This window comes from Pleurodeles waltl, chromosome 4_2 (genome assembly GCF_031143425.1).
Source record: "Pleurodeles waltl isolate 20211129_DDA chromosome 4_2, aPleWal1.hap1.20221129, whole genome shotgun sequence".
Classification (NCBI taxonomy): domain Eukaryota; kingdom Metazoa; phylum Chordata; class Amphibia; order Caudata; family Salamandridae; genus Pleurodeles; species Pleurodeles waltl.
This window is the reverse complement of record NC_090443.1, coordinates 1,034,074,301-1,034,100,430: the sequence shown is the minus strand read 5'-3', so window position 1 is coordinate 1,034,100,430 and position 26,130 is coordinate 1,034,074,301. Positions and strand designations below refer to the sequence as shown.

Genomic DNA, 26,130 nt, shown 5'->3' with positions numbered 1-26,130 from the left:
CAATACCCACCCTTCTGTGAGTGAAGATCCAGGTCGACGTGATAGATGAAATCCAGCTGTGGAGTCCAGGAGCTGCATAGTAGTCCCTGAAGTTGCCTAGAAGCTGTCCCTCCATGGTCACCGGATTGCACAAAGATCAGTGGTCGGGAGCACTGCCCACAAGCAAATGCAGTTGGAGCTGTTGGAGATTTGGAGGGCTGAGGAGGACCAGCAAGGTCCTGGGTGCTCCACCCTTGGAGGGGGGGGGGGGGGGAAGAGGGGAGAGTCTCGTCTGACCCTAAGAAGACCGGAGAGCCAGCAGAATCTGATCCCCCCCCCCCCCCCCCCCCCCCCCCCCACACAAGCATCCCACTAGCAGCAGGTACGGTAAGTCGCAGTGGAGCCCAGGCAGCACTCCTCAAGAGTAGTCCAATGTCGTTGGCGCAGCTGAGAGGAGACTCCTTATAGAGGTACAGTGCGGGGGCTGGGCTACTTGGAGCCTGAAGATCCCTCAGAGCAGGAATCAACAAGCCTTGGTTGCTACAACAGTCGCGGTGCACAGGGGTTCTGTCTTGGAGGAAGAGGCAAAGACTCACCATCTCCCAAGTTGTACAGAAGGCAGAGAGGACAAAGAGGACCCCTCAGAACCACCACCTGTGTTGGAGAATCTGCGCAGGTCCAGAGAACAGCAGATCCCAGCAGCCGGACGTTGTTGCCTTAGGTGCCTGCGGATACAAGGGAGTGACTCCTTCACTCCAAGGGAGATTCCTTCTTGCTTCTTCGGTGCAGGTGAAGTAATGCCAACCCAGAGGATGCACAGCCGTGCAAATGTTGCAGGTTGCGGACTGGAGCCGTGGAAACAATGTTGCAAGGAGAGGTCGGTTCCTGTGATGTCCAGCAGCGGTTCTGGTGGCCAGGAGCAGGAGAGGTCGTTGCAGAGGAATCCTGGTGGATTCTTGCACCTCGACTCTGGGGACCCACCTGCAAGGGAGGCCCTAAGTAGCCCCAAAAGGGGCTTGGTCACTTTGCAAGGTGACCACCTATCAGAGGGGGTCACTGACGTAATCTGCCTAACCTGACCAGTCACATCTTACCAGGGGCCTCTGCCCATCTTGATTTCAAGATGGCAGAATCAAGTTGCCTCCTGGAGGAGATCTGGCCACTACCTCTGTGGTGGTGATGGACAGGGGAGTGGTCACTCCCCTTTTCTTTCTCCAATTATGTGCTAGAGCAGGGACCTATTTCTAAAGAAGAGGAGGTTGCACCCCTCTCCCACAGGAAATCCTTTGTTCTTCCGTCCCCTGTTTGAGCTGGTCAAGCAGCAAAAGAGCAGAATCCTGTCTGAGGGGCTGCAGCAGCATGGCCTGCTCAACAGACCCTTGAAGATTGGTAGGTGCAATACTCGGGAGGGTCCTCTATGGAGTCCCCGGAGTTCTTAGAATCATGCCACCAATACTGGCATCAGTATTGGGGTATGATTCTGACATGTGTGATACCAAACATGCCTGGGTTCAAAGTTACCGTTAAGTAGATGGACCATAGGTAGTGACCTATGGTCAGTACATAGCTAAAATGGCTTCTCTGCACTTACGAAGTCCAGGGAAATGGAACTGAAGTTCGTAGGGGCACCTCTGCTCCTGCAGGGATGCCCACACACACAGGGACCTGCACCCTGCCCTTAGGGCTGGAAGGGCCTACCATAGGAGTGACTTACAGTGACATGATGTAGTGCCCAGCAGTGAAAGGGTGCATGCATCTTTTCACACAGGCTGCAAATGGCAAGCCTGCAGACAGTTTGCATGGGCTCCCATGGGTGGTATAATACGTGCTGCAGCCCCTGGGGACCCCTGGTGTACCAATGCCCTGGGTACCTAAGTACCATATACTAGGGACTTACAGGGGTACACCAACATGCCAATTATGGGCTATAAAGGGTACCAAGAGAAACAAATTTAGAGGGGAGAGCACCATCACTGGGGTCCTAGTTAGCAGGATCCCAGTGAAGAGCAGTCTAAGCTCTCTGACAACAGGGAAAACGTGGGGGGGGTAACCATGCAAGTAAGAGGGACTTTCCTACACATGCTTTACATTATTCCCCATCTTGTGGTTGGCCCTCTATAGATTCTACCTGAAATGCCAGCATATGTACGCACATAAGAATTTCTGCGAGGACTTCAACCTTTTCCAACCTAAAGACAGTGGTGCCAAGGGCTGTAATGTGTTTTCAGGGTTCCAACCGAAGGCCCTGTAGACGAGGGAGAAATTAAAGTGGGCTCATTTCACCAAGATGCAGTCACAAAAATCATCATTGAAGGACCTCTGCCTGTCCAGCAAAGACGGGAACCCAGAAGAAACTGAGGTAGCAGAAGGAGGAGGTTCTGATGAAGAGTTTATCAAAACTGAGGGAGAAGCTGAAGACGTTGCCAAAGGATGAGTCGTAGAAGCACCAGCTAACACAGGCACAATTGGGGAAAAAGCATAACATTCTGACTAAAAATCAAAGGCTACCTCAACTCCAAAAACAACGGTGTTTGAGGGTAAGCATAAACAAAAGGAACCCCATAGGTCGAGGTTGAAAAACATTTGGCAATAAACCCTTGGAGCCAGCCTTGACTCTTAAAAGGCAGTCGAGGCAGAAGGAGGAAAGTGCCTAGAGAGAAGGAAGCCTTGGCTCTGAAGTGGAGAAGATTGACATAGAAAGAAACCAGGTTCAAAGCTGAAATAGAGGCCCTCGTAAAGAGGAAGGAGTTATATTTCCTCAAGGGAATCATCATTCCACTCTATCCTCAAGAGGACAGGATGTGGAGCAGGGCGGTACCAACGCCTCCAACAACACTTGATTCCCAGGAGGAGGAAGTGCTATTTGTCAGTGAAGAGATTCACCCAGAAGGTGGTCCGTTTGGCCAGAGGTTTCTCTAAGACCCAGACACAAATGAAGAGTGGCGGCAGGACATAGACACAGACTGCTCTGAAATAGTGAACACCTATCCCTCCAGACCATCACCTTCTGCCAACATTGCTGTCTAAAACGCACTGGTTGAAAGGACAGCAGGCACATATGGGATGCAACTGGAGGAACAACAGTCCTGCTTCCTCCTAGAGACCCTTCTGCCTGCAAAGAGAAAGAACCAGTTCCTACTGTTAGTCTGTGTCCTTGACCATGGACGAGGGGCCTTTAGGGAACCACCAAAAGCGATTCCCAGGGTGGAAAAGCTTGCCCTCCTCCAAAGGCCTGGCTTACATCAAGGACATGACAGACTCCAGATGTGTTGCCACCACAAAAAAGGGCCAGTGCCCCCCGTAAGGACTCTCCACCGAACAAGAGTAAAAGATAAAGATGGTGGGGTGAATAAATTTGAGAGGTCAGTGGCCAACTAATGGCGCATTGCTAATTCTTATGCTGTGCATAATAGGTACTGCTACCTATGATGAAATCGGGGAGCTAATACAACACATCCCTGGCGGAGACTAGAGCAAAGAGGCTCACCCAATCACAAACACGCCTTGTCAGCACTAGGTGCAACTGATACAGTGGTACCTTCAAACAACTGGCTACTTGCTCAAAGGAGACACGCATAGCTTTGGGTATCTGGTTTCAGACAAGAGGGGAGGGCAGCGTTTTTGATAGGAAAAAATGAAGGAAGGTAGTGGGAATGCAAGGGCTATGGGAGCTTTCCAATTCAGTGAGATTTAGAGGAGCAATGCTTAGGAGAAGACCAGCCACATGAGGGAGATCTTTACCCCTTACTCAACTTTGCTACGGCTCAGCCCTCAAAGCACACCCTCTCAGTAGCTATACCCTAGCACACCGAGGCAGCCCTTTTGAAGTCGGGCTAGAGGGAGAGGCGCTGCCCTGAGACACACAGGGATTTCAAAGAAGTGGCTTATCAGCAGGTATACCCCAACACCCATAGGGGGCGAATAGAGGGTTTCTCGGAGTAACAAATAATTGCCACCAACTAATGGATTCTAAACATCTGGCATGGTTACGACATAGAACTGTTAAGATACCCACCAATCATGAAATCAAAACCAAGAAATTGTAACACAAAGGAGGAGATGCAGCTCGAAACCAAGGACCTTCTATACAAACACATAACTGAGAAAATCCTAAAAAGATTAATTAAGGCTTCCACTCCAGTATACTTCTGGTGCCAAAACCAGACAAGACTCACTTCTAGTCTAGACTTGGTGACTCCCCCTCTGAGCTTCTGCTGACTTGCATGGTGATCTTGTAGCCGTGGGGGGTGGCTGTCTGATGCGGAGGTGGGGGTTTAACCACGTTTCCATAAGGAATAGTGGGTCTGGAGCATGGCCTTGCAGTAGGTCCAGGGCGCATTTAATGAGCGAGCCAGTAGCATGCAAACTATCATGTGGTCATCAATATTCGGAGCAGCCAGCAGTGCTTTCCTAGGTAGGTATCATTCTTACAGAGGTTTACTATGCATGGTTTACATTAGTATTATATTATACAGATAAGTCAAGTGAATACCTCACTAAGTAATGCAAGCTAGGCGATAGCTACTGCAGGAGGCCCTCTTCTGTATTAGAATTAGGACCCAACCCAAGCCCCAAAAGATGGCCCAGAGCTTTTAGGAGCATTTATGCCTCCACATCACTAAAGTTCTGGTTCAGGTAAAGACTTGTGCAATTAATCTATTCCTTTTTCCTATTAATTCCTGCAGTGATACTGTAGGAAGTTGGCTCTGTATGTGCTATTTCAAAGTAAGGAATAGCATGCACAGAGTCCAAGGGTTCCCCTTAGAGGTAAAATAGCGGTAAAAATAGATAATACTAATGCTCTATTTTGTGGTAGTGTGGTCGAGCAGTAGGCTTATCCAAGGAGTAGTGTTAAGCATTTGTTGTACATACACATAGGCAATAAATGAGGTACACACACTCAGAGACAAATCCAGCCAATAGGTTTTTATATAGAAAAATATCTTTTCTTAGTTTATTTTAAGAACCACAGGTTCAAATTCTACATGTAATATCTTATTCGAAAGGTATTGCAGGTAAGTACTCTAGGAACTTCAAATCATCAAAATTGCATGTATACTTTTCAAGTTATTGACAAATAGCTGTTTTAAAAGTGGACACTTAGTGCAATTTTCACAGTTCCTAGGGGAGGTAAGTTTTGATTAGTTTTACCAGGTAAGTAAGACACTTACAGGGTTCAGTTCTTGGTCCAAGGTAGCCCACCGTTGGGGGTTCAGAGCAACCCCAAAGTCACCACACCAGCAGCTCAGGGCCGGTCAGGTGCAGAGTTCAAAGTGGTGCCCAAAACACATAGGCTAGAATGGAGAGAAGGGGGTGCCCCGGTTCCGGTCTGCTTGCAGGTAAGTACCCGCGTCTTCGGAGGGCAGACCAGGGGGGTTTTGTAGGGCACCGGGGGGGACACGAGTCCACACAGAAATTTCACCCTCAGAAGCGCGGGGGCGGCCGGGTGCAGTGTAGAAACAAGCGTCGGGTTCGCAATGTTAGTCTACGAGAGATCTCGGGATCTCTTCAGCGCTGCAGGCAGGCAAGGGGGGGGTTCCTCGGGGAAACCTCCACTTGGGCAAGGGAGAGGGACTCCTGGGGGTCACTTCTCCAGTGAAAGTCCGGTCCTTCAGGTCCTGGGGGCTGCGGGTGCAGGGTCTCTCCCAGGCGTCGGGACTTTAGGTTCAAAGAGTCGCGGTCAGGGGAAGCCTCGGGATTCCCTCTGCAGGCGGCGCTGTGGGGGCTCAGGGGGGACAGGTTTTGGTACTCACAGAATCAGAGTAGTCCTGGGGTCCCTCCTGAGGTGTCGGATCGCCACCAGCCGAGTCGGGGTCGCCGGGTGCAGGGTTGCAAGTCTCACGCTTCTTGCGGGGAGCTTGCAGGGTTCTTTAAAGTTGCTGGAAACAAAGTTGCAGCTTTTCTTGGAGCAGGTCCGCTGTCCTCGGGAGTTTCTTGTCTTTTCGAAGCAGGGGCAGTCCTCAGAGGATGTCGAGGTCGCTGGTCCCTTCGGAAGGCGTCGCTGGAGCAGGATCTTTGGAAGGCAGGAGACAGGCCGGTGAGTTTCTGGAGCCAAGGCAGTTGTCGTCTTCTGGTCTTCCGCTGCAGGGGTTTTCAGCTGGGCAGTCCTTCTTGTTGCAGGAATCTAATTTTCTAGGGTTCAGGGTAGCCCTTAAATACTAAATTTAAGGGCGTGTTTAGGTCTGGGGGGTTAGTAGCCAATGGCTACTAGCCCTGAGGGTGGGTACACCCTCTTTGTGCCTCCTCCCAAGGGGAGGGGGTCACAATCCTAACCCTATTGGGGGAATCCTCCATCTGCAAGATGGAGGATTTCTAAAAGTTAGAGTCACCTCAGCTCAGGACACCTTAGGGGCTGTCCTGACTGGCCAGTGACTCCTCCTTGTTACTTTCTTTGTTCCCTCCAGCCTTGCCGCCAAAAGTGGGGCCCGTGGCCGGAGGGGGCGGGCAACTCCACTAGCTGGAGTGTCCTGCTGGGTTGGCACAAAGGAGGTGAGCCTTTGAGGCTCACCGCCAGGTGTGACAATTCCTGCCTGGGAGAGGTGTTAGCATCTCCACCCAGTGCAGGCTTTGTTACTGGCCTCAGAGTGACAAAGGCACTCTCCCCATGGGGCCAGCAACATGTCTCGGTTTGTGGCAGGCTGCTAGAACTAGTCAGCCTACACAGATAGTCGGTTAAGTTTCAGGGGGCACCTCTAAGGTGCCCTCTGTGGTGTATTTTACAATAAAATGTACACTGGCATCAGTGTGCATTTATTGTGCTGAGAAGTTTGATACCAAACTTCCCAGTTTTCAGTGTAGCCATTATGGTGCTGTGGAGTTCGTGTTTGACAGACTCCCAGACCATATACTCTTATGGCTACCCTGCACTTACAATGTCTAAGGTTTTGTTTAGACACTGTAGGGGTACCATGCTCATGCACTGGTACCCTCACCTATGGTATAGTGCACCCTGCCTTAGGGCTGTAAGGCCTGCTAGAGGGGTGTCTTACCTATACTGCATAGGCAGTGAGAGGCTGGCATGGCACCCTGAGGGGAGTGCCATGTCGACTTACTCGTTTTGTCCTCACTAGCACACACAAGCTGGCAAGCAGTGTGTCTGTACTGAGTGAGAGGTCTCCAGGGTGGCATAAGACATGCTGCATCCCTTAGAGACCTTCCTTGGCATCAGGGCCCTTGGTACTAGAAGTACCAGTTACAAGGGACTTATCTGGATGCCAGGGTCTGCCAATTGTGGATACAAAAGTACAGGTTAGGGAAAGAACACTGGTGCTGGGGCCTGGTTAGCAGGCCTCAGCACACTTTCAATTGTAAACATAGCATCAGCAAAGGCAAAAAGTCAGGGGGCAACCATGCCAAGGAGGCATTTCCTTACAGATACATTCTGTTAGTGGTGATTTAAAAACGGACTCTGGATTTGTGGCTCTTGTATACTTCATTTACCACTTAGCCCTCACCATTAGCAAATAGTGTTCAGTAGGTTATAATTCTGATTGACCTTTTTATTGTAAGAGTGCCATTCAGTCTTATTGTTTAGGCCTGTTATGTACATGTTATCCATGATCCGCCAAGTCAACGCCGTCTCGTCGTCATGCTTCCACACCATCTGACTGCTTCAAAAGATCTTCAAGTGGATCTCCTCTGACATGAGGAAGGCAGTCACCTACGCACTCGTCACTAGCATACTAGACTACGGCAATGCACTGTATGCCGACATCACCAAGAAATTGCAACCAGGACCACAAAGAATCCAGAATGCAGCAGCCAGACTCTCCCTGGATCCCCCCTCCCCCCCCCCCCAACAACACAGCCACATCTCCTCCCACCTCACTGGCTCACAGTCAACAAGCGCATCACATACAAACTCCTAATCCACACCTACAAGGCACTTCCGGCATACCTCAACCACTGCCTTGCCTTCTATGTACCCAACTGACAACTCTGCTCTTCCCAGCTTGCCCTCGCAGCCGTTCCCAAGATCCGAAAAAGCACAGCAGGAGGAAGATCCTTCTCCTACCTTGTAGCCCGGACATGGAACACACCACCTCGCAAACTCTTGCAGACCAAATCACTGAAGCAGTTCAGGAAGGACCTCAGGACCCGGCTTTTCAATTGAACAGCACTCCAGCAAGCAGCGCCTTGAGACCCTACGGGTGATTAGCTGCGCTTTAGAAATTACTGATTGATTGTTCTCTTGGTAAATCAGTTTCTTTTCTTTGAACAGAAGTCTATTTTAGAGTGGTTGCTCCATTATCTTCTCAGGCGTAGTCCAATCTAGTTAATCTGCTGTGTTGATGTTCCTTAAAGCAAGCACTTATTTGTTACTATTGCTTGTCTTATTTTGAAATTATGTTCCAGTACTCTGGTTCTGATTTACCTGGTAGACCTACCAATAAGATCTAATTTTGCATGGACGCAGTAATAAGTATATAACAATGTCACTATTGTAATTTGTTTGTGCTTGTTCCAGTAGTGATTTGAGGCCGAGGTCAGGGCTCTTAGAAAATTCTGTGTGGCTACACATGCTTCCTTTGCACGAAAAATAGCCCTTTGGTAATTTCCATGGTACTTACTGGTGATTGGAGTAGATTTTCTTAGGGCCTGTTAGGACTATTTTGCCTCTGAAAGCAGAGTACGGGCATTGTAAGTCTTGATCAGTCTGGTTTAGATAAATCCCTTTGGATCAGTGTAGGAAAGTGTCCTGTTTCTTGGCATGCTTTCCACCATTTTCTGCCTGTTGGCTGTGTTTGACTGTGTTCACTGGGATCCTGCTAACCAGGACCCCAGTGGTTATGCTCTCTCCTGTAAAATTTGGTAACTGTACCTTGTTCTTCCCCCATTTGGCATATTGGTCCCCCGATGTAAGTCTCTACTATATGGTACCCAGGGCACTGGGCTACCAGGGGATCGCTATCGGCTGCAGCAGTTATTCTGCCACACACAGGGAGCCCATGCAAAAGGTTCTGCAGGCCCGCCATTGCAGTCTGCGTAAAACAGGTGCATGCACCCTTTTTCACTACTGGTGACTAAGTCACCCCTAGAGTAGGCCCCCTCAGCTCAGAGGGCAGGGTGCAGGTACCTGTGTGTGAGGGCACCCCTGCACTAGCAGAGGTGCCCCCATGAACTCCAGTTCCATTTTCCTGGACTTTGAGAGTGTGGGGATGCCATTTTACTTGTGTACTGGACATAGGTCACTACCTATGTCCAGCTACATAATGGAAACTCTGAACCTGGGCATATTTGGTATCAAACATGTCGAAATCATACCCAAATACTGTTGCAAGTATTGGAAGTCTGATCCCATGCACTCTGAAGGCCCCTTAGAGGACCCCCAGCATTGCTACCACCAGCCTTCCAGGGTTTTCCGGGCAGCCCAAGCTGCTGCCACCCCTCAGACAGGTTTTTGCCCTCCTGCTACTTGATCAGCTCGGGCAGGCAGAACAAATGATTTCCTTTGGAAATAGGTGTTACATGGCTTGGGAGTGGTAGCCTCTCCAAGCCACTGGTATGCTTTGAAGGGCACATTTGGTACTCTCCGTGCATAAACCAGCCTACACTGGGTCAGGGACACCCGGTCCCTGCTCGGACGCGAAACTGAACAATGGAAAGGGGAGTGACCACTCCCCTGTTCATCACCACCCCAGGAGTGGTACCCAGAGCTCCTCCACAGGGTCCCTAGATTGTGCCATTTTGAATCCAAGGTGAGCAGGGGCCTCGGGTGGCCAGGTCAGGCAGGTGACACCATAACCCCCTCCTGATAGGTGATCACAAGGCTAGATGACCAATTCCCCTTTCAGGGCTACTTAGGGTCTCTCTCTTTGAGTCCTCAGGTTCAGCTTGCAAGATTCCAGCAGGACTCATCTGCAACCTCTACTTTGACTTATAGCTACTGGAACTGCGACTGGACCCTCCAGGAACCGACAATCTGCATTCACGATGAATACTCTGCTTGCAACATTGTTTCCACGGCTCCTTCCAGCTTCTGCAACATTTCCCTGGCTGTGTCTCCTCTGAGGGCGGAAAGTCTTCAGTCTGCACGAGACGGAAGAAGGAATCTCCCTTGAAATGAAGGAGTCACTCCCTGCAGCCGCATGCACCTACTACTACAACGACCGGCTGCGTGGATCTTCTCTCATCCTGAGCTGCATGGATCCTGCATCACGGGTGGTGGTCCGGAGTAGTTCTCTTGGTCATTGCTGCCAACTTTCCATCTTTGGTGGAGGTAAGCGCTTGCCTTCCGACGCAGGACAGTACCCCTGTGCACCACGTCTCTTGCAGCTCCCAAGGCTTGTTGGCATCTCCTCCCAGGGATCTTCAGACCCAGCCCCCCAGCACTCCTTCCTGCGACGTACAGCCGTCTGCGTGCTTCTCCTGCGACATGGGACCCTTCACTTGTGTTGTGTGGGCTCCTCTGCGACTACTGGTTCCTCTTCCAGTGGGGGCTGTCCTTTATGTGGACTCTTGTCCTTGCTGAGGAACCCCCTAGGACTAGCCCCCAAACACCTGCGCCCCCACTCAAAATAAAATCATGGGCTGAGTCATCCTGGACCTTGCTGGTCCCCGCAGCTCCACCTTTGCTTCACTGCGACTTCTGCCTTTGCCAGGGCTTATTGGTGGCTTTTCCACACCACTGACCAACTGCAAAAATCCATCCGGCGTGGGACATAGACTGCATCATCCAGGATCTCTTCAACTCCAGGGCGGCATTGCTGGCCGTCTTCGGCTTACCGTCGACCAACTTCTGCAACTACAGACAGGTGGATAGTGGCTCCTGCCCCCACTGGACTCTTCTGTGACTTCTGGACTTGGTCCCCTTCTTCCACAGGTCTTCCTCTCCAGGGATCTACCGCTGGTTTCTTGCGGTCTTGTCTGGATATTGCATTATCTTCTTTTTCGTCCTTTTGTGTGGTTTGGGGGGAATCCAGTAACTTACTCCTTTCTTCCTAGTCGCTTGGGGGGCACTGTAGAACTTAACAGTGGGGCTTCCTAGTTCCCCCAGCGCCCTTCTACACATTCACCTTATCTAGGTGGGGGTCCTGCATTCGCATTCCATTTTTTTAGTATATGGTTTGGGCTCCCCCTAGGGTCACTATTGTCCGTTGCGATTTGCACTGTTTTCTATTGCTGTTTATGCCTATTTCTGATTACTAGTGTACATATCTAGTATGTTACTTACCTCCTATTGAAGGGTTGTGTCTCTAGTACTCTTTGGTAATTGTATCACTAAAATAAAGTACCTTTATATTTGTAACAGAGTGTTTTCTTTCATGTGTGTAAGTGCTGCCAGTACAGTGGTATTGCGTGAGCTTTGCAGACCTCTAATTAGCAGGCTTATCTAGGAGACGTGCAGACTGTTCTTCAGAAGTAGAGCTCTTAGATTTCTATGAAGGGATAGTACAGGGGCCATGTTGAATGATTAAGATTTCCAGTTCATGAACTCAGAAAACCATTGATAGTTCTGTTTGGATAAAATTAAGTGCATTTAAACAGACAATTTTGTTCCCCATGAACTTGGAGATATTCATTGTTTATACATATTAAACGCAAGCCCATCCCAGCAAATTTGAGTCCTGAGTCTTTTGCTAAGCTTTGTGAGAGGAAATACATTTGTACAAAAAATAGCAGTTGTGCCAGGTAAAACATTTTGTTTTGGATGCATTTTTGGAAAGTTGGCTCAAGTTCTTCTGCACTTATTTACAGGTCATGACAATCGCAGCAAGCTCAGGAACATGATTGACTTTCGCCTGGCTGGCCTTGACCTAACTGATGCCACACTGAGGCTCATCATCAGACACATGCCTGTCCTTTCAAGGCTGGACGTTAGTCACTGCAGCCTCCTAACCGACCAGTCTGTCAACCTGCTAACTGCTGTTGGATCTTCGACCCGCAACTCATTGACAGAGTTAAATTTAGCAGGTGAGTTTCTTCTTCACTGGAAATCCTACTGTCTTTTTAGATTAAGTGAGATTTGTCATCCTGGTTAAAATGTTGAGATTTTGCCAGAGCTCAGACTAGGTCCTTTCCCTTAAGTTGAGTTTTCTCTTAGCCTGTCATTGCTTATCGATACCGCAAACTGCAAATTAATCAACTATTGAATCCAAACATCCCCCGACCCCCAGGCACCAGACTGAAATTACAAAAGTTCTGTAATTGCTCTTTCCTGCTTGTAGGACCACGCCATCAGGCTTCATCCTACCTTTTGAAGTGATGACATGGAGACGCATTTATGCCCTATGCTTGTGCACTTACATAATTTGCTCTGTTCGATGGCATCTGTCGCTGTAGATACACATGGTATGCATGAGCTCGCCATCTGGTGTTGGGTCGGAGTGTTACAAGTTGTTTTTCTTCGAAGAAGTGTTTTCGAGTCACGGGACCGAGTGACTCCACCTTCTGTGCTCATTGCGCATGGGCGTCGACTCCATCTTCGATTGTTTTCTTTCCGCCATCGGGTTCGGACGTGTTCCTGTCGCTCCGAGTTTCGGAACGGAAAGATAGCTGAAAACGGAAGATTTTCGACGGTATCGTTGCGATCCGGTTAGAAATAGACACATACGACGACGCGTTGAACATCGAAGCGCTTCGGTGCCCTTCGGGGTAGATTTCGGCACCCCGTCGGGGCCTAGTCGGCCCGACCGCGTGGAGGACAACGCCGATGGAACGGACCCCGTTTCGATTCTGCCCCGAATGCCACAACAAATATCCTTATACGGACCTACACTCGGTCTGTAATCTGTGCCTGTCACCCGAGCACAGTGAAGAATCCTGCGAGGCCTGTCGGGCGTTCCGGTCCCGAAAAACTCTGCGCGACCGTCGAGCGAGAAGACTGCAGATGGCGTCCACGCCAAAAGAGCGTCGACAGTTCGAGACAGAAGAAGAACAGGAGGAATCCTTTTCCATCCAGGATTCAGACTCCGACGAGCTACACTCTACAAGAACTGTGAGTAAGACGTCGAGATCAAACCTTAAAAAAGGAAAGAAGGCCCAGGGGACGCCACTGCCAACCGGCCATGGCTCCACCCAAATTCTCGGTGACCAACAATCGGCACCGAAAAAGGCCCATTCAGTGTCGAGATCGTCCGACTTCGGTCGAGACACCGGCACGCAGCCTCCTCGGGACCGAGAGAGTGCTAAACAGAAGCATCGACACCGAGAGTTCGGTGTCGACACCGATCGACGCCGAGACAGTGGCGCCGAAGACCATAGAGGCCAAGAATTTTCGGCACAGAAAAAGAGGAAGGTTACCTCGGAGCCGAAAAAACAATCGACAGGGTTTTCGGAGCCGAAAAAAGCGACATCAGACCCTGTTTCTGGCTCCTATACCGAAGAGCATTCTATGTCTTCTCAAATGAAGAAACATAGATTTGAACAAGAACTGCAATCCACTGACGTGGATCACACGCAAAAGCGTATCTTTATTCAGCAGGGGACTGGGAAGATCAGTACCCTTCCACCTGTCAAACGAAAGAGAACGCTTCAGTTTACTCCTCAGCAACAAACAGCACAAAAGGTAACACCTCCTCCCTCGCCTCCACCTGTAACTCCGGCTTCGCCAACTTACACCCCGTCACATTCGCCAGCTCACACCGCCATGAGCCACGATGACCAAGATCAGGATGCGTGGGACTTGTACGACGCACCAGTGTCTGATAACAGCCCAGACACATACCCAACTAGGCCATCACCACCGGAAGACAGCACAGCCTACTCACAAGTGGTGGCTAGAGCAGCACTATTCCATAATGTGGAACTACACTCGGAACAAGTAGAGGATGATTTTTTATTTAACACCCTCTCCTCAACCCACAGCTCCTACCAAAGTCTGCCGATGCTCCCAGGCATGCTACGCCATGCAAAGGACATTTTCAAGGAGCCAGTTAAAAGTAGGGCAGTGACGCCTAGGGTGGACAAAAAGTATAAGGCGCCTCCTACGGACCCTGTATTCATCACCTCTCAGCTGCCACCAGACTCTGTGGTGGTAGGGGCTGCCAGAAAACGGGCAAACTCACACACTTCTGGGGATGCACCTCCCCCAGATAAAGAAAGTAGGAAGTTCGATGCAGCCGGGAAGAGGGTTGCTGTCCAAGCAGCAAACCAGTGGCGCATCGCAAATTCACAAGCGCTGCTAGCGCGATACGACAGAGCCCACTGGGATGAGATGCAGCATCTCATTGAACATCTCCCAAAAGATCTGCAAAAAAGAGCAAAACAGGTTGTTGAGGAGGGTCAAAACATTTCCAACAATCAAATACGCTCCTCCATGGATGCAGCAGACACGGCCGCAAGAACCATTAATACGTCGGTTACCATCCGTAGGCACGCATGGCTCAGAACGTCTGGATTCAAGCCAGAAATTCAGCAGGCAGTGCTTAACATGCCAGTAAACGAGAAACTTCTGTTCGGTCCGGAGGTCGACACAGCCATAGAAAAGCTCAAGAAGGACACTGACACTGCCAAGGCCATGGGCGCACTCTACTCCCCGCAGAGCAGAGGAGCTTATAACACCTTCCGCAAAACACCTTTTAGAGGAGGGTTTCGGGGTCAGGCCACACAAGCTAGCACCTCACAGTCCGCACCGCCCACCTACCAGGGACAGTACAGGGGAGGTTTTCGGGGCCAGTATAGAGGGGGCCAATTTCCTAGGAATAGAGGAAGATTTCAAAGCCCCAAAACCACTACCAACAAGCAGTGACTCACACGTCACTCACCCCTCCCACACAACACCAGTGGGGGGGAGGATACATCAATATTACGAAGCATGGGACAAAATAACTACAGACACATGGGTCCTAGCAATTATCCAACATGGTTATTGCATAGAATTCATGCAATTCCCTCCAGACATACCACCAAAATCACAAAATTTATCAAAATACCATTCACAGCTTCTAGAGATAGAAGTTCAAGCACTACTGCAAAAAAATGCAATAGAATTAGTACCAAGCACACAAATAAACACAGGAGTTTATTCACTGTACTTCTTGATACCAAAAAAGGACGAAACACTGAGACCAATTCTAGACCTCAGGGTAGTAAACACATTCATCAAATCAGACCACTTTCACATGGTCACACTACAAGAAGTGTTACCATTGCTCAGAAAACACGACTACATGACAACCCTAGACCTCAAGGACGCATATTTCCATATACCAATACATCAATCACACAGGAAATATCTAAGGTTTGTATTCAAAGGAATACATTACCAATTCAAAGTATTGCCTTTTGGTTTAACAACCGCTCCAAGAGTATTCACAAAATGCCTAGCAGTAGTCGCTGCACACATCAGAAGGCAGCAAATACATGTGTTCCCGTATCTAGACGACTGGCTAATCAAAACCAGTTCGCTCACACAATGCTCAAACCACACAAATCAAGTCATACAAACCCTCTACAATCTAGGGTTCACCGTCAACTTTGCAAAATCAAACATTCTGCCAAGCAAAGTACAGCAATATCTAGGAGCCATAATAGACACGACAAAAGGAGTAGCAACGCCAACTCCACAAAGGATCCACAATTTCAACAGGGTCATTCAACACATGTCTCCAAACCAAACAATACAAGCAAGAACAATACTACAGCTCCTAGGCATGATGTCCTCATGCATAGCCATTGTCCCAAACGCAAGACTGCACATGAGGCCCTTACAACAGTGCCTAGCCTCACAGTGGTCTCAAGCACAGGGTCACCTTCTAGATCTGGTGTTGCTAGACCGCCAAACTTACCTATCGCTTCTATGGTGGAACAGTATAAATTTAAACATAGGGCGGCCTTTCCAAGACCCAGTGCCACAGTACGTAATAACAACAGATGCTTCCATGACAGGGTGGGGAGCACATCTCAATCAACACAACATAAGAGGACAATGGAACATACATCAAACAAAACTGCATATAAATCATCTAGAATTATTAGCAGTTTTTCAAGCACTAAAAGCTTTCCAACCAATCATAACCCACAAATACATCCTTGTCAAAACAGACAACATGACAACGATGTATTATCTAAACAAACAAGGAGGAACACATTCAACGCAGTTAAGCTTGTTAGCTCAAAAAATATGGAAGTGGGCAATCCACCATCAAATTGGTCTAATAGCACAGTTTATTCCGGGGATCCAGAATCAGCTGGCAGACAATCTCTCTCGAGATCACCAGCAAGTCCACGAATGGGAAATCCACCCACAACTTCTGAACACCTACTTCACACTCTGGGGAACACCACAAATAGACTTATTTGCAACAAAAGAGAACGCAAAATGCCAAAACTTCGCGTCCAGATACCCACACAAGCAATCCCAAGGCAATGCCCTATGGATGAACTGGTCAGGAATATTTGCTTACGCTTTTCCTCCTCTCCCTCTCCTTCCTTACCTAGTAAACAAATTGAGTCAAAACAAACTCAAACTCATTTTAATAGCACCAACGTGGGCAAGACAACCCTGGTACACAACACTGCTAGATCTGTCTGTAGTACCACACATCAAACTGCCCAACAAACCAGATCTGTTAACGCAACACAACCAACAGATCAGACACCCGGACCCAGCATCGCTGAATCTAGCAATCTGGCTCCTGAAATCCTAGAATTCGGACACTTACAACTTAGCCAAGAGTGTATGGAAGTCATAAAGCAGGCCAGAAGGCCATCCACTAGACACTGCTACGCAAGTAAGTGGAAAAGATTTGTTTGGTACTGCCATCATAATCAGATACAACCACTAGAGGCAACTCCAAAACATATAGTAAATTACTTGCTCCATTTACAAAAAGCAAAGCTAGCCTTCTCTTCTATTAAAATACACCTTGCAGCAATATCTGCATACCTGCAAACTACATATTCAACTTCCTTGTATAGGATACCAGTTATCAAAGCATTCATAGAAGGGCTTAAAAGAATTATACCACCAAGAACACCACCTGTTCCTTCATGGAACCTAAACGTGGTTCTAACAAGACTCATGGGCCCACCTTTCGAACCCATGCACTCTTGCGGAATACAATTCCTCACCTGGAAAGTTGCCTTTCTCATCGCCATTACATCTCTAAGAAGAGTAAGTGAAATTCAAGCGTTCACAACACAAGAGCCTTTTATACAAATACATAAAAATAAGGTCGTCCTACGACCTAATCCAAAATTTTTACCAAAAGTTATTTCTCCATTCCATCTAAATCAAACGGTAGAACTACCAGTATTCTTCCCACAGCCAGATTCTGTGGCTGAAAGAGCACTACATACATTAGATGTCAAAAGAGCATTAATGTACTACATTGACAGAACGAAGAACATCAGAAAAACTAAACAGCTATTTATTGCATTCCAAAAACCTCATGCAGGTAACCCAATATCAAAATAAGGTATAGCCAGATGGATAGTTAAATGCATCCAAATCTGCTACCTTAAAGCAAAAAGACAACTGCCCATTACTCCCAGGGCACATTCAACAAGGAAAAAAGGTGCTTCAATGGCCTTTTTAGGAAACATCCCAATGCAAGAAATATGTAAGGCAGCCACTTGGTCTACGCCTCACACATTCACCAAACACTACTGTATAGATGTGCTATCCGCACAACAAGCTACAGTAGGTCAAGCTGTATTAAGAACTCTATTTCAGACAACTTCTACTCCTACAGGCTAAACCACCGCTTATGGGGAACTAACTGCTTACTAGTCTATGCATACCATGTGTATCTACAGCGACAGATGCCATCGAACTGAAAATGTCACTTACCCAGTGTACATCTGTTCGTGGCATCAGTCGCTGAGATTCACATGGACCCACCCACCTCCCCGGAAGCCTGTAGCAGTTCAGAAGTTACCTTCAATTTTGTACATTTGTATATATATTACTTAATCCTTTAATAGGTACATACTTACATTTTTCATTGCGCGGGCACTATTACTATAGTACAACTCCTACCTCACCCTCTGCGGGGAAAACAATCGAAGATGGAGTCGACGCCCATGCGCAATGAGCACAGAAGGTGGAGTCACTCGGTCCCGTGACTCGAAAACACTTCTTCGAAGAAAAACAACTTGTAACACTCCGACCCAACACCAGATGGCGAGCTCATGCATACCATGTGAATCTCAGCGACTGATGCCACGAACAGATGTACACTGGGTAAGTGACATTTTCATTCTACATCCTTCAAAGCAGATCCGGACCTCAGGGCAAAACTTTCAGTGTTTTACTGACTTCCAAACTTTCTCTGACAATGTGCAGGGATGTACCCTAAGACCTCAGGATTTAAGCTGTGCTTCGCCTGTAGGAAGCTGTTGATAATGGACATACAGGGTCAGTCTTGAGTGACTTGGTTCCAACCCTAGCTTGAAGGTCTCGGACTAATGCTCCCTGGCGCATCCGAAAGCCATCTTGGGGGGGGGGGGGGGGGGCGGGGGGGGTGAAATAAAAACCTGTACTCACCAAGCGCAGAAACTAGATCAGTCTCTTTTGAAGTCTCAAGACTGTTCCAGATCCCTTTAACTATCCGCTTGCAAATCCAAGACACTTGAAAGCCAAGTCTCGGCACAAGAAGGCTAAGTGGGATTCAACATTGTCCCGCTGTTCCAGCTCCAGGGAGAAGTTGCTCAGTTGATACAAAAGGTCCGCCTCTGGCATCTGAGTCAGATTGAATCTAATGTACCCCCACAGTTCCAGGTCTTTTGTCAACTCTACAGCAGATTGAGGCCTTTTAAGTGGCTGCAGTTGTTCCCTATGTTTTCTTGTCCCTCGCGTTAACCTCGATGGATCTGTCAGAGCCTTCAGTAGGACTTCGACTGGCAGGTCCTCCTGCAGCACCTCCTGAGGCTTTAGTTTCAGACTACTTCCAGACTAGGGTGTCCCATCTGGAAGTAACTAGCTGGATGTTGTGCTATGAATGTCTCACCTTGGGAAGAATCCTGTACTGTTCCTTTGCCTCCACTCTTTTCTGTTCTTACTCTAGTAAGGTTCAGGGGCAGGAAAAGGTTCCTCACAACAAAGATGACTGAGGCAGACAATACCCTCCTGGTGCTGGCCTCTGCCCTGATCTTCAGATTGCCTGTGGTCTGGACACTTCTTTTGAAACTGAATTAAATTTGACCTAGTCTGCCTATCCGGAAAACCCCACCAGTCACTGAAGAGTGCCTCATTGGCTGTGGTTGCCCACAGCAAAGACCAACTCACACTTACAAACTACTTTAACAAATCCCTGCCCAGGGTACATATAGCGACCTGGTCCAAACATCCTCCTGCATCACATGTGAACTCAACTGTCCACATTCTTGGTCTTGGGGAAGCACCCTTCATGGTTGAATCTGGGAGTGTCATCGCTCAGGCAAGTGTGCTGATCACTAACACTTTCCCTACGGCTTCTTCTGATAGGGAATCCAAAAATGTTAACATATGCAGGTATTTTTCTTTTGCTAGTTAGGCCTTTTGTCATTGAATGCTGTATGCCTTTTGCCATTATATAGGTTCTCTGGGACATAAGAAGTGACATCTTGCCTTTCTCCGTGTCGCCATGAGCTATTTCTTTGAAAAAACCTTACAGTATGTTGCAGTGAATCCTTAGAACTAGTCTGGACGCTACGGACTGTCAGCAGCTTAATGGGCACTGGCGTCCTGGTCAGACATTATGCTTGGGTTCATGCTGACCAGGTCCTCTGGAGATCTCCAAGCATCATTGATGGGCATGCCACTTTACAGAGACCGGCTCTTCGTTTGAAGGTGAATTCACTACAGGAACACTTTAAAGACAGGCTGGCTACAGTTTTCAGTACTACCAGAAGTTCTGGGATACTCCAGGGGTCTTGACTTCTGACATGATGAATACAGCCTGCCTAACGTGGCCAGCCTTTTAGTGGCTGGAATTTGTGATGGCAAAGCCCGTAAATCCGCAATCTTCACCAGCTACAGCCACACCAGATGGCTTTAGTTTCCCTTGCCATGGTCATATGAGATCAGTAAGGAAAGAATTTGTCTACCAGGCAGCGTGTAGTTACTTCAGACCAATAAGTCGTTCAGGTCGTTAAATTTGATTACTCTGTTCCATTTTTATCCATTCCTCTCGCTTTCCCTAAGTTTGTGCCAAGATCATCAACCATCCTAACTAAAGAAATTAAGACTGCTTCACTACTGCTGGTGCTTGTTAGCACATGCATGTTCTCCAGTGGAAGCTTCATTTTCAATGGGTCAAACACTTGGAGTACTTCTTGGACGCACCAAGTGATGAGTCACGGAAGCACTTCCTGGGTTCAGTATCATTTAAATTTCAGCATTTCTGCAGATTAAGTAGCCTTTGAACATTCCGCTTTCCGTATAGACAAGAAAAGTGGTTGTTGTCTCAGTATGATGGAATTGAGACTGAATCCTGCTGGTGATGCTGTGACTCGTTGCATTTTCCAAACAAATAACAAATTGTCCTATAAACTCTGCTGCATTAGTCTGCATATTTAAGCTTATTCACATATTGTCCGGCAGATTTTTTCCGAATAATTTCTCATTGTAGCACTTCCTGACTGCCACATGGAATCTTAGACCTCGTGTCCTGAGGATGGTCCTATAAAGCAGCAAGAGTGGACCGAAAGGTTGACCTTTAACTATTTCATATTTTTCTAGTCTGTTTATTATTCACGTGGAGTGTTGCATTAGCCCTGTGTAATTTTAAGTCTCAACACACTTTTGTCTGCAGTATGTGTTCAGTACTGTTTTTCCCTTCTTAGTTGCTCTATCCGCATTGCTACTTACGTAGATAAATATTTGTGTAACAAGTATAGTTCTTTGGGTCTTTGATTACCCTAATTTGATGTATTCTTTGATGTATTCTTTGATGTTTTCACTATATAATTGAATATGCAGTTGCTCCCAAAGGAGCTATAGTTTGTTGTCAAGTGTATGACATCATTGCGCAGGGTTGGTACCTATAGGCAGCTCAGTGTCTCTACTTATGGATGTGGGATGACGTTCTGATGCCTAACTTGCCAGTGCATGGGACCTATTGTTGACATTCAAATCCCATCTGGCGCCTTAGGTATTTGAAAAGGTGAGGTCCACACATGGTTCCATAGAGCATCCACCAGAAAGTACATTACCAAAGGTAAGCAACTTGTTAATCTGCTCCATCCAGTTTTGCGTTCTCATCCTCTTCTCTTCTTCCAAACAGGCTGCAATAAGATGACAGATCAGTGCCTGCTGTTCCTTAGACGAATACCCAATATCAACCTCATAGACCTTCGTGGCTGCAAACAAATTACTCGCTCAGCCTGTGAGAGCTTCATTTCAGACCTTTCAATCAACAGCCTGTACTGCCTGTCAGACGACAAGCTCATTCAGAAAATCAGCTAGTGGGCACGGTGTGAAAGACTATGGATGGGGCTCTGTGTCCCTGCCACCAAAACACCCCTCCCCAACCCCTTCTCCTCCAAGGAGAGTACAGTGCAAGGCACAGACTGCAGACAGCCTCGGTGTCCACCAGCAAGCCTTGGAGAGAGCAAGTGTGCGCGAAGGGGCCCGTGCTTGACATCCCCCTCCACCACTCTCCGGATTGTCACTCGTTTGCTCTTACTTTTGCCTGCCTGGCATAATTGGTCCACTGAAGAGTAAAAGCTTGGGCAGAGGAGGATTAAAACTGAAGTGCGCAATAAGAATGTTCCTCCTTCAGTTTCACTTAATTTATTTTGTTTATTCTGACAGGGTTTGTTTGTGGGGAGCCTTACTGTTCCAGAGGACCTGGTATTTGGTTTGTGAAATTGTCACCGGGCTGATTCAATGCCACAATGGCATCTGTTATTTTTGTTCTTTTTGCTTTGGCACTGAATTTGACCTGGGCAAGGCACTTGGCTACATTGTTTCCTGTTAGCAAGAAAGGAGGGGCATTTAGAGTGCAGGTGAGGTTACAGACATGGCTCACTAACAGTGATACAGCATTTCCTTTTACCTTCCCTTCATTACTGGCTAAAGCACCAAGAGTCTGAGAAGTGTCTTCCATAATACTCTGCTTTTTATGTTAGTTTTTGGGTGAGCTGTGCTTTCCCTATGGTGTTTGAAAGTTATAAGGTCGCCAGCACTGTATGAGAAGCAAGATGTTTACTCTGGTCAGTAGACAACTGTGACATCAGTAAGTCTGCTTTCTTTACCCATTAAAGTGCATGCTTTGATGCTAGGCTACTTCAAACAATCGGAAATAAGTTAGCTTTCATTGTCTACAGATCATCTTCCAAGGAACAAATTCACCAACAGGAAAGTGGCTCCATGCTTGAAGCAGAGCTGTTTAAGGACTGCATCTCCATGACATTCAGGCTGAACACATCCAACTTACACACACACACACACACACACTGCAGAAAATATTCCACCAAATAAAGCAGAAGTTATTTATTGGAACGAGTTGCAGCTCCTCGTCAGATAATCTTTCAGACAGATATTGAAATTGCAGTTGCACACTTACCACCTTCTTTAAATGAATTTCTCAGTGGTTGAGAGGTTAACCCTTTAGCTTTTCTACATCCTGGCCCATCCTTTTTCTTCAAATGCATGCAACTACAAATAATTTAGAGCTGGTTCCCTACAATCCATCTCTGTTTGCACCATTCCTAATTCTAAGATATAGCTCTACTCTTAAACACCATGACCGTAGCAAAAGTGAGTGCCTCGTGTTTCCTTTTTCTACAGCTGACACCAGACTTCCTGCGTTTTACCCTTTGTAATTCAGTGTGAGCTGCGTATAGTGGAGGATATTTTCCGCTATCCCTCCCAGGAGTGAGTTTACTTGCCAGATTGTTTGGCTTTCTTTGAGTTTAAATATGGTTAAAAACTGATCTTCACAAGAAGGGGTTTAATATTTTAGTTTTAGGACGAACTTACTAAACTAAGGGTATAACTTTATAGACACAAACAAGTTGATATTCAAACAAAGCTAGGTTTCAGAATGGTTGCTAGTTGCATGCCCAAAGGAGACTCACTGGATAAACAAAATATGTGGTGTGGTTGGGCTCCTGCCTGGCAGGATGTTCGGTAGAAATTCCTAAATAGATCCGTGTCCTAGCATCACGTGCATCCTTTTGTACTCAGATTTCAGTGAGCTCCAGAAGGCATATAGTCCTTATGGTCGTCATTGCAATGACGAAGTAGAAAATAAGTGTATTGTGAAATGCTCACTGAACGAGCTGTATTTAGAATGAATAGCCTCTTACAGTTTTGGGGTACTTGCACTCGTCTTTGTGAGTGTCTTGTGCTGTGGAGCACGCAGGAAAAGCAAGCTGTCAGTTTTGTGGTTGTAAGAAGTTGCCAGTTTCGAGGTCTGTGCCAGTCTCCTTCCTTGTGTTGTAACTATGCTGTAGAGGCATGATGTAGCATTTGACAAGCCCTTCTCTGTATCTTTACTCCACACACCACTAGCAAAGCGCACAGCAGCTGCAGTGTCAGCCTAATGATTTGATTTGACATCCACAGCAGTGATCACCCAAAAAAGGGTGTCTTGGTGCTGGGGAATTGAAACGATCCAGTGTGATACAAGACTGCCAGCATAAACCCATAATTAGTCAACTTATCATGACCTGCAACTGTGATCAAGAATGCCTGTAATAAGATGGGAACAAAATGTTGCGTATGCTTGCCAGAGAAGTGACCGGTCTCTTAGATGTAAGCTTGCATTGCTCAGCTGATTATACCCACAGCTCCTGGAATGTAATATCCTGTCGGCTGGAACCGGGGTACCCTGACCTATGCACAAGTACGTCGTACAACTGTTAGTAGCCATTGAATGTACTGGTGTAACACATCCGATGCCGATTTACCTTTGGTTCATTGGCTCCTCAGGGTATCGAGAAAACAAGTAAACCACTTCTTAAACTGCCAAAACTTATGTAAGACTAAAATAAGGATCTTATGCAATGTAGCTGTGACTGGAAGTCTGAAGAATAGACACAGGAGTAGAAGTAGGAAGTGAAAGTATATTGCAAGAAGGAATCGAGATGTTTGGCAAAAAGAACTAATAAGCTTTCATATAATGTTGTCCTTTGAGTTTCTTTCAACTGTTTAGCACTTCCATTATTCCATTTATCACTCTCCATGCTATATTTCCACTGACTGCAGTGAACCAGCCATTTGGGATATCTTTTCAAACATAAACGTCCTATATGTTGAACCATAAATTTTACATATCCATTCAGAGTTGGTTGCTGGTGGATTTCCATCTCTCAGTTGCCGTGTGTTGTCCTCAGTGAGGAGAGAAGATAACTTCTAGCCCATCTTTACTCCAAACTTTCTGTTCACATGAGACATTTAATTTACCAAAAGGATGTGTTGATTCTGCAGCATTAACTCTCCTCCTTGATGTCTTCTGAAGAGGGGAGCCTGATTACCACTCAGCAATCAGTGACTCATTCGAAGAGGAAAGCAGGCTATTGAAGCTGCACATTTTGAAATACAGACCCACAGCATTGTTACAGATAAGGACATGTTGTACATATTTGAGTTGCACAAAAATGTGTGGTCATTGCATCAGCAACATGCATCCGGAGTCCTAAAAAGTTATTTTAATATTTCTTTATTTTGTTCAGCGTTCCCTCTTTTCAACTGTAGAAACAGAAAATGATTTTGTTTAATGAACAGTCAGGGTAATAGCAGTCTTATTTTACTCCCTCCTGCTGCAAATTTCCCGGACTTTTGCACCACCATTCTACACTGTCAGCACCACCTTGCTTTAGATAGAAAGGACTGAGGCTTCTTGTGAACATGATACATGACTAGCTGGTGATGGTGCACATATGGCTATGCTAGGGGGGTGAAAATGTTTTTCTATTGAAATATTTTGTAAAATATTAGTTCTTTCTGTTTAACTGAGTCAATAATACATTTTCTTTTGTGTGAGTGACTAGCCATGGGTGTCTGCAGAACCCTTAATGTTCAATGCGTTAGTAAAGCGCAGTCTCTTGTTTGATACCAGGTCTATTTATGCAGTCAGTGGGAGTGTGAGGCTGCTACATTTCGTGGCTGTATGATTCATTTTTTCTGCTGGTGCTTGGGGCTTGGATGATTTACAGAGACTATTTCAATTAGATTTTGTAAGACATGCAATGATGTCTATTGGTCCTCCTCACAAAAACAGATACCTGCTTGGAAGCAAAATATTTTTTTTGACAATAAAAAGTTGTACAAACTTTGCCTCGTTGGGATTTTGTGTGTGTTCTGCAGCTGTCTGATTTTTGTGTTTGCTGTAGTACATCATCTATGTAGTAAATCACTAGCCATTTGGCTTTGATGCACACACTAAGGGTCCTCCATATATGGCTTTTCAAGGGATGGTCAGGGGTGTTCGACCATTGTGTAGCCCATATCAATTTGGCGTATGTTTTTTTGGTACATCAGTTTTCCCTTTGGTGGTTTTCAGTAGAATAGTGAGTTTGTTAGCAATCTGCTGACCAAACCTTTGTGAAAATAGTATCTTATGAGCTTTGTAGTTGAAAAGTGTTCTAGATTTACATGTTGTGCACTAATCTACCCCCTAGTGGTTGGGTTTGAAAGTGTTCATTTACAGACATTCCTGGTGGGTGTCAAGCAAGGCTGAGTTAGTTTGACTCAACGGTGCCCTACACAAGAAGGTAGAAGTATGCAGAGCATGTATATTTACAACACTACATGCCTTGAACAAATGCCTATAGGGTAACATTTTCCTTTTAGATTCTTACTTTCTTCTGATGGGTACAAAAGTGCATCAAGAGCACCTACGAATGGGCTAACAAATGAGAAATTTGTCGAAGGATTGTTTAAACGTTGTCCGACATACCCATGATCAACAATGTAATGACAATTTAGGTTTTTGCAGGAGGTCTTTGTAGTCCTAGAATGTTAATTGCTAAAAGTAAGGTCTTGAAACTATGACGTGCCGTTTTGTAACCTGAACAGTGCTGCCTCAATTGTCGCCACAATTGCCACCTAAAGTCCAGTTAATGACTAAGACTCGTAATGCATGCTGCGGCTCCCAAGACGACTTAAGACTGTTACTCCAGTATTGGAACTTTAATAGATTTACATGCTTGAATCCTTCTTGGTCATAGAGATGGGAGTCCCCGGTGTTGTACAAAAGCAAGGCTCTAATCTACAAATACATTACAGGCATTAGGTCTTTAGCTTAGTAACATATCAGTCATTTTGTAAAATGGACC

The 26,130-nt window shown here is 46.8% G+C and overlaps 1 protein-coding gene across 3 annotated transcripts in view; it reads left to right on the top strand.

The window, feature by feature from the left end:
- KDM2A (lysine demethylase 2A) overlaps positions 1-25,129 on the top strand; it is a 448,889-nt gene extending 423,760 nt beyond the window's left edge. For all 3 annotated transcript variants that reach the window (XM_069232944.1, XM_069232943.1, XM_069232945.1), the window contains 2 exons: positions 11,677-11,892; positions 21,129-25,129. In XM_069232944.1, the coding sequence (XP_069089045.1) occupies positions 11,677-11,892; positions 21,129-21,310 (398 nt within the window). In that variant the 3' untranslated portion in view covers positions 21,311-25,129. The remainder of the gene's footprint in view (positions 1-11,676; positions 11,893-21,128) is intronic.
- Positions 25,130-26,130: the final 1,001 nt, after the last annotated feature.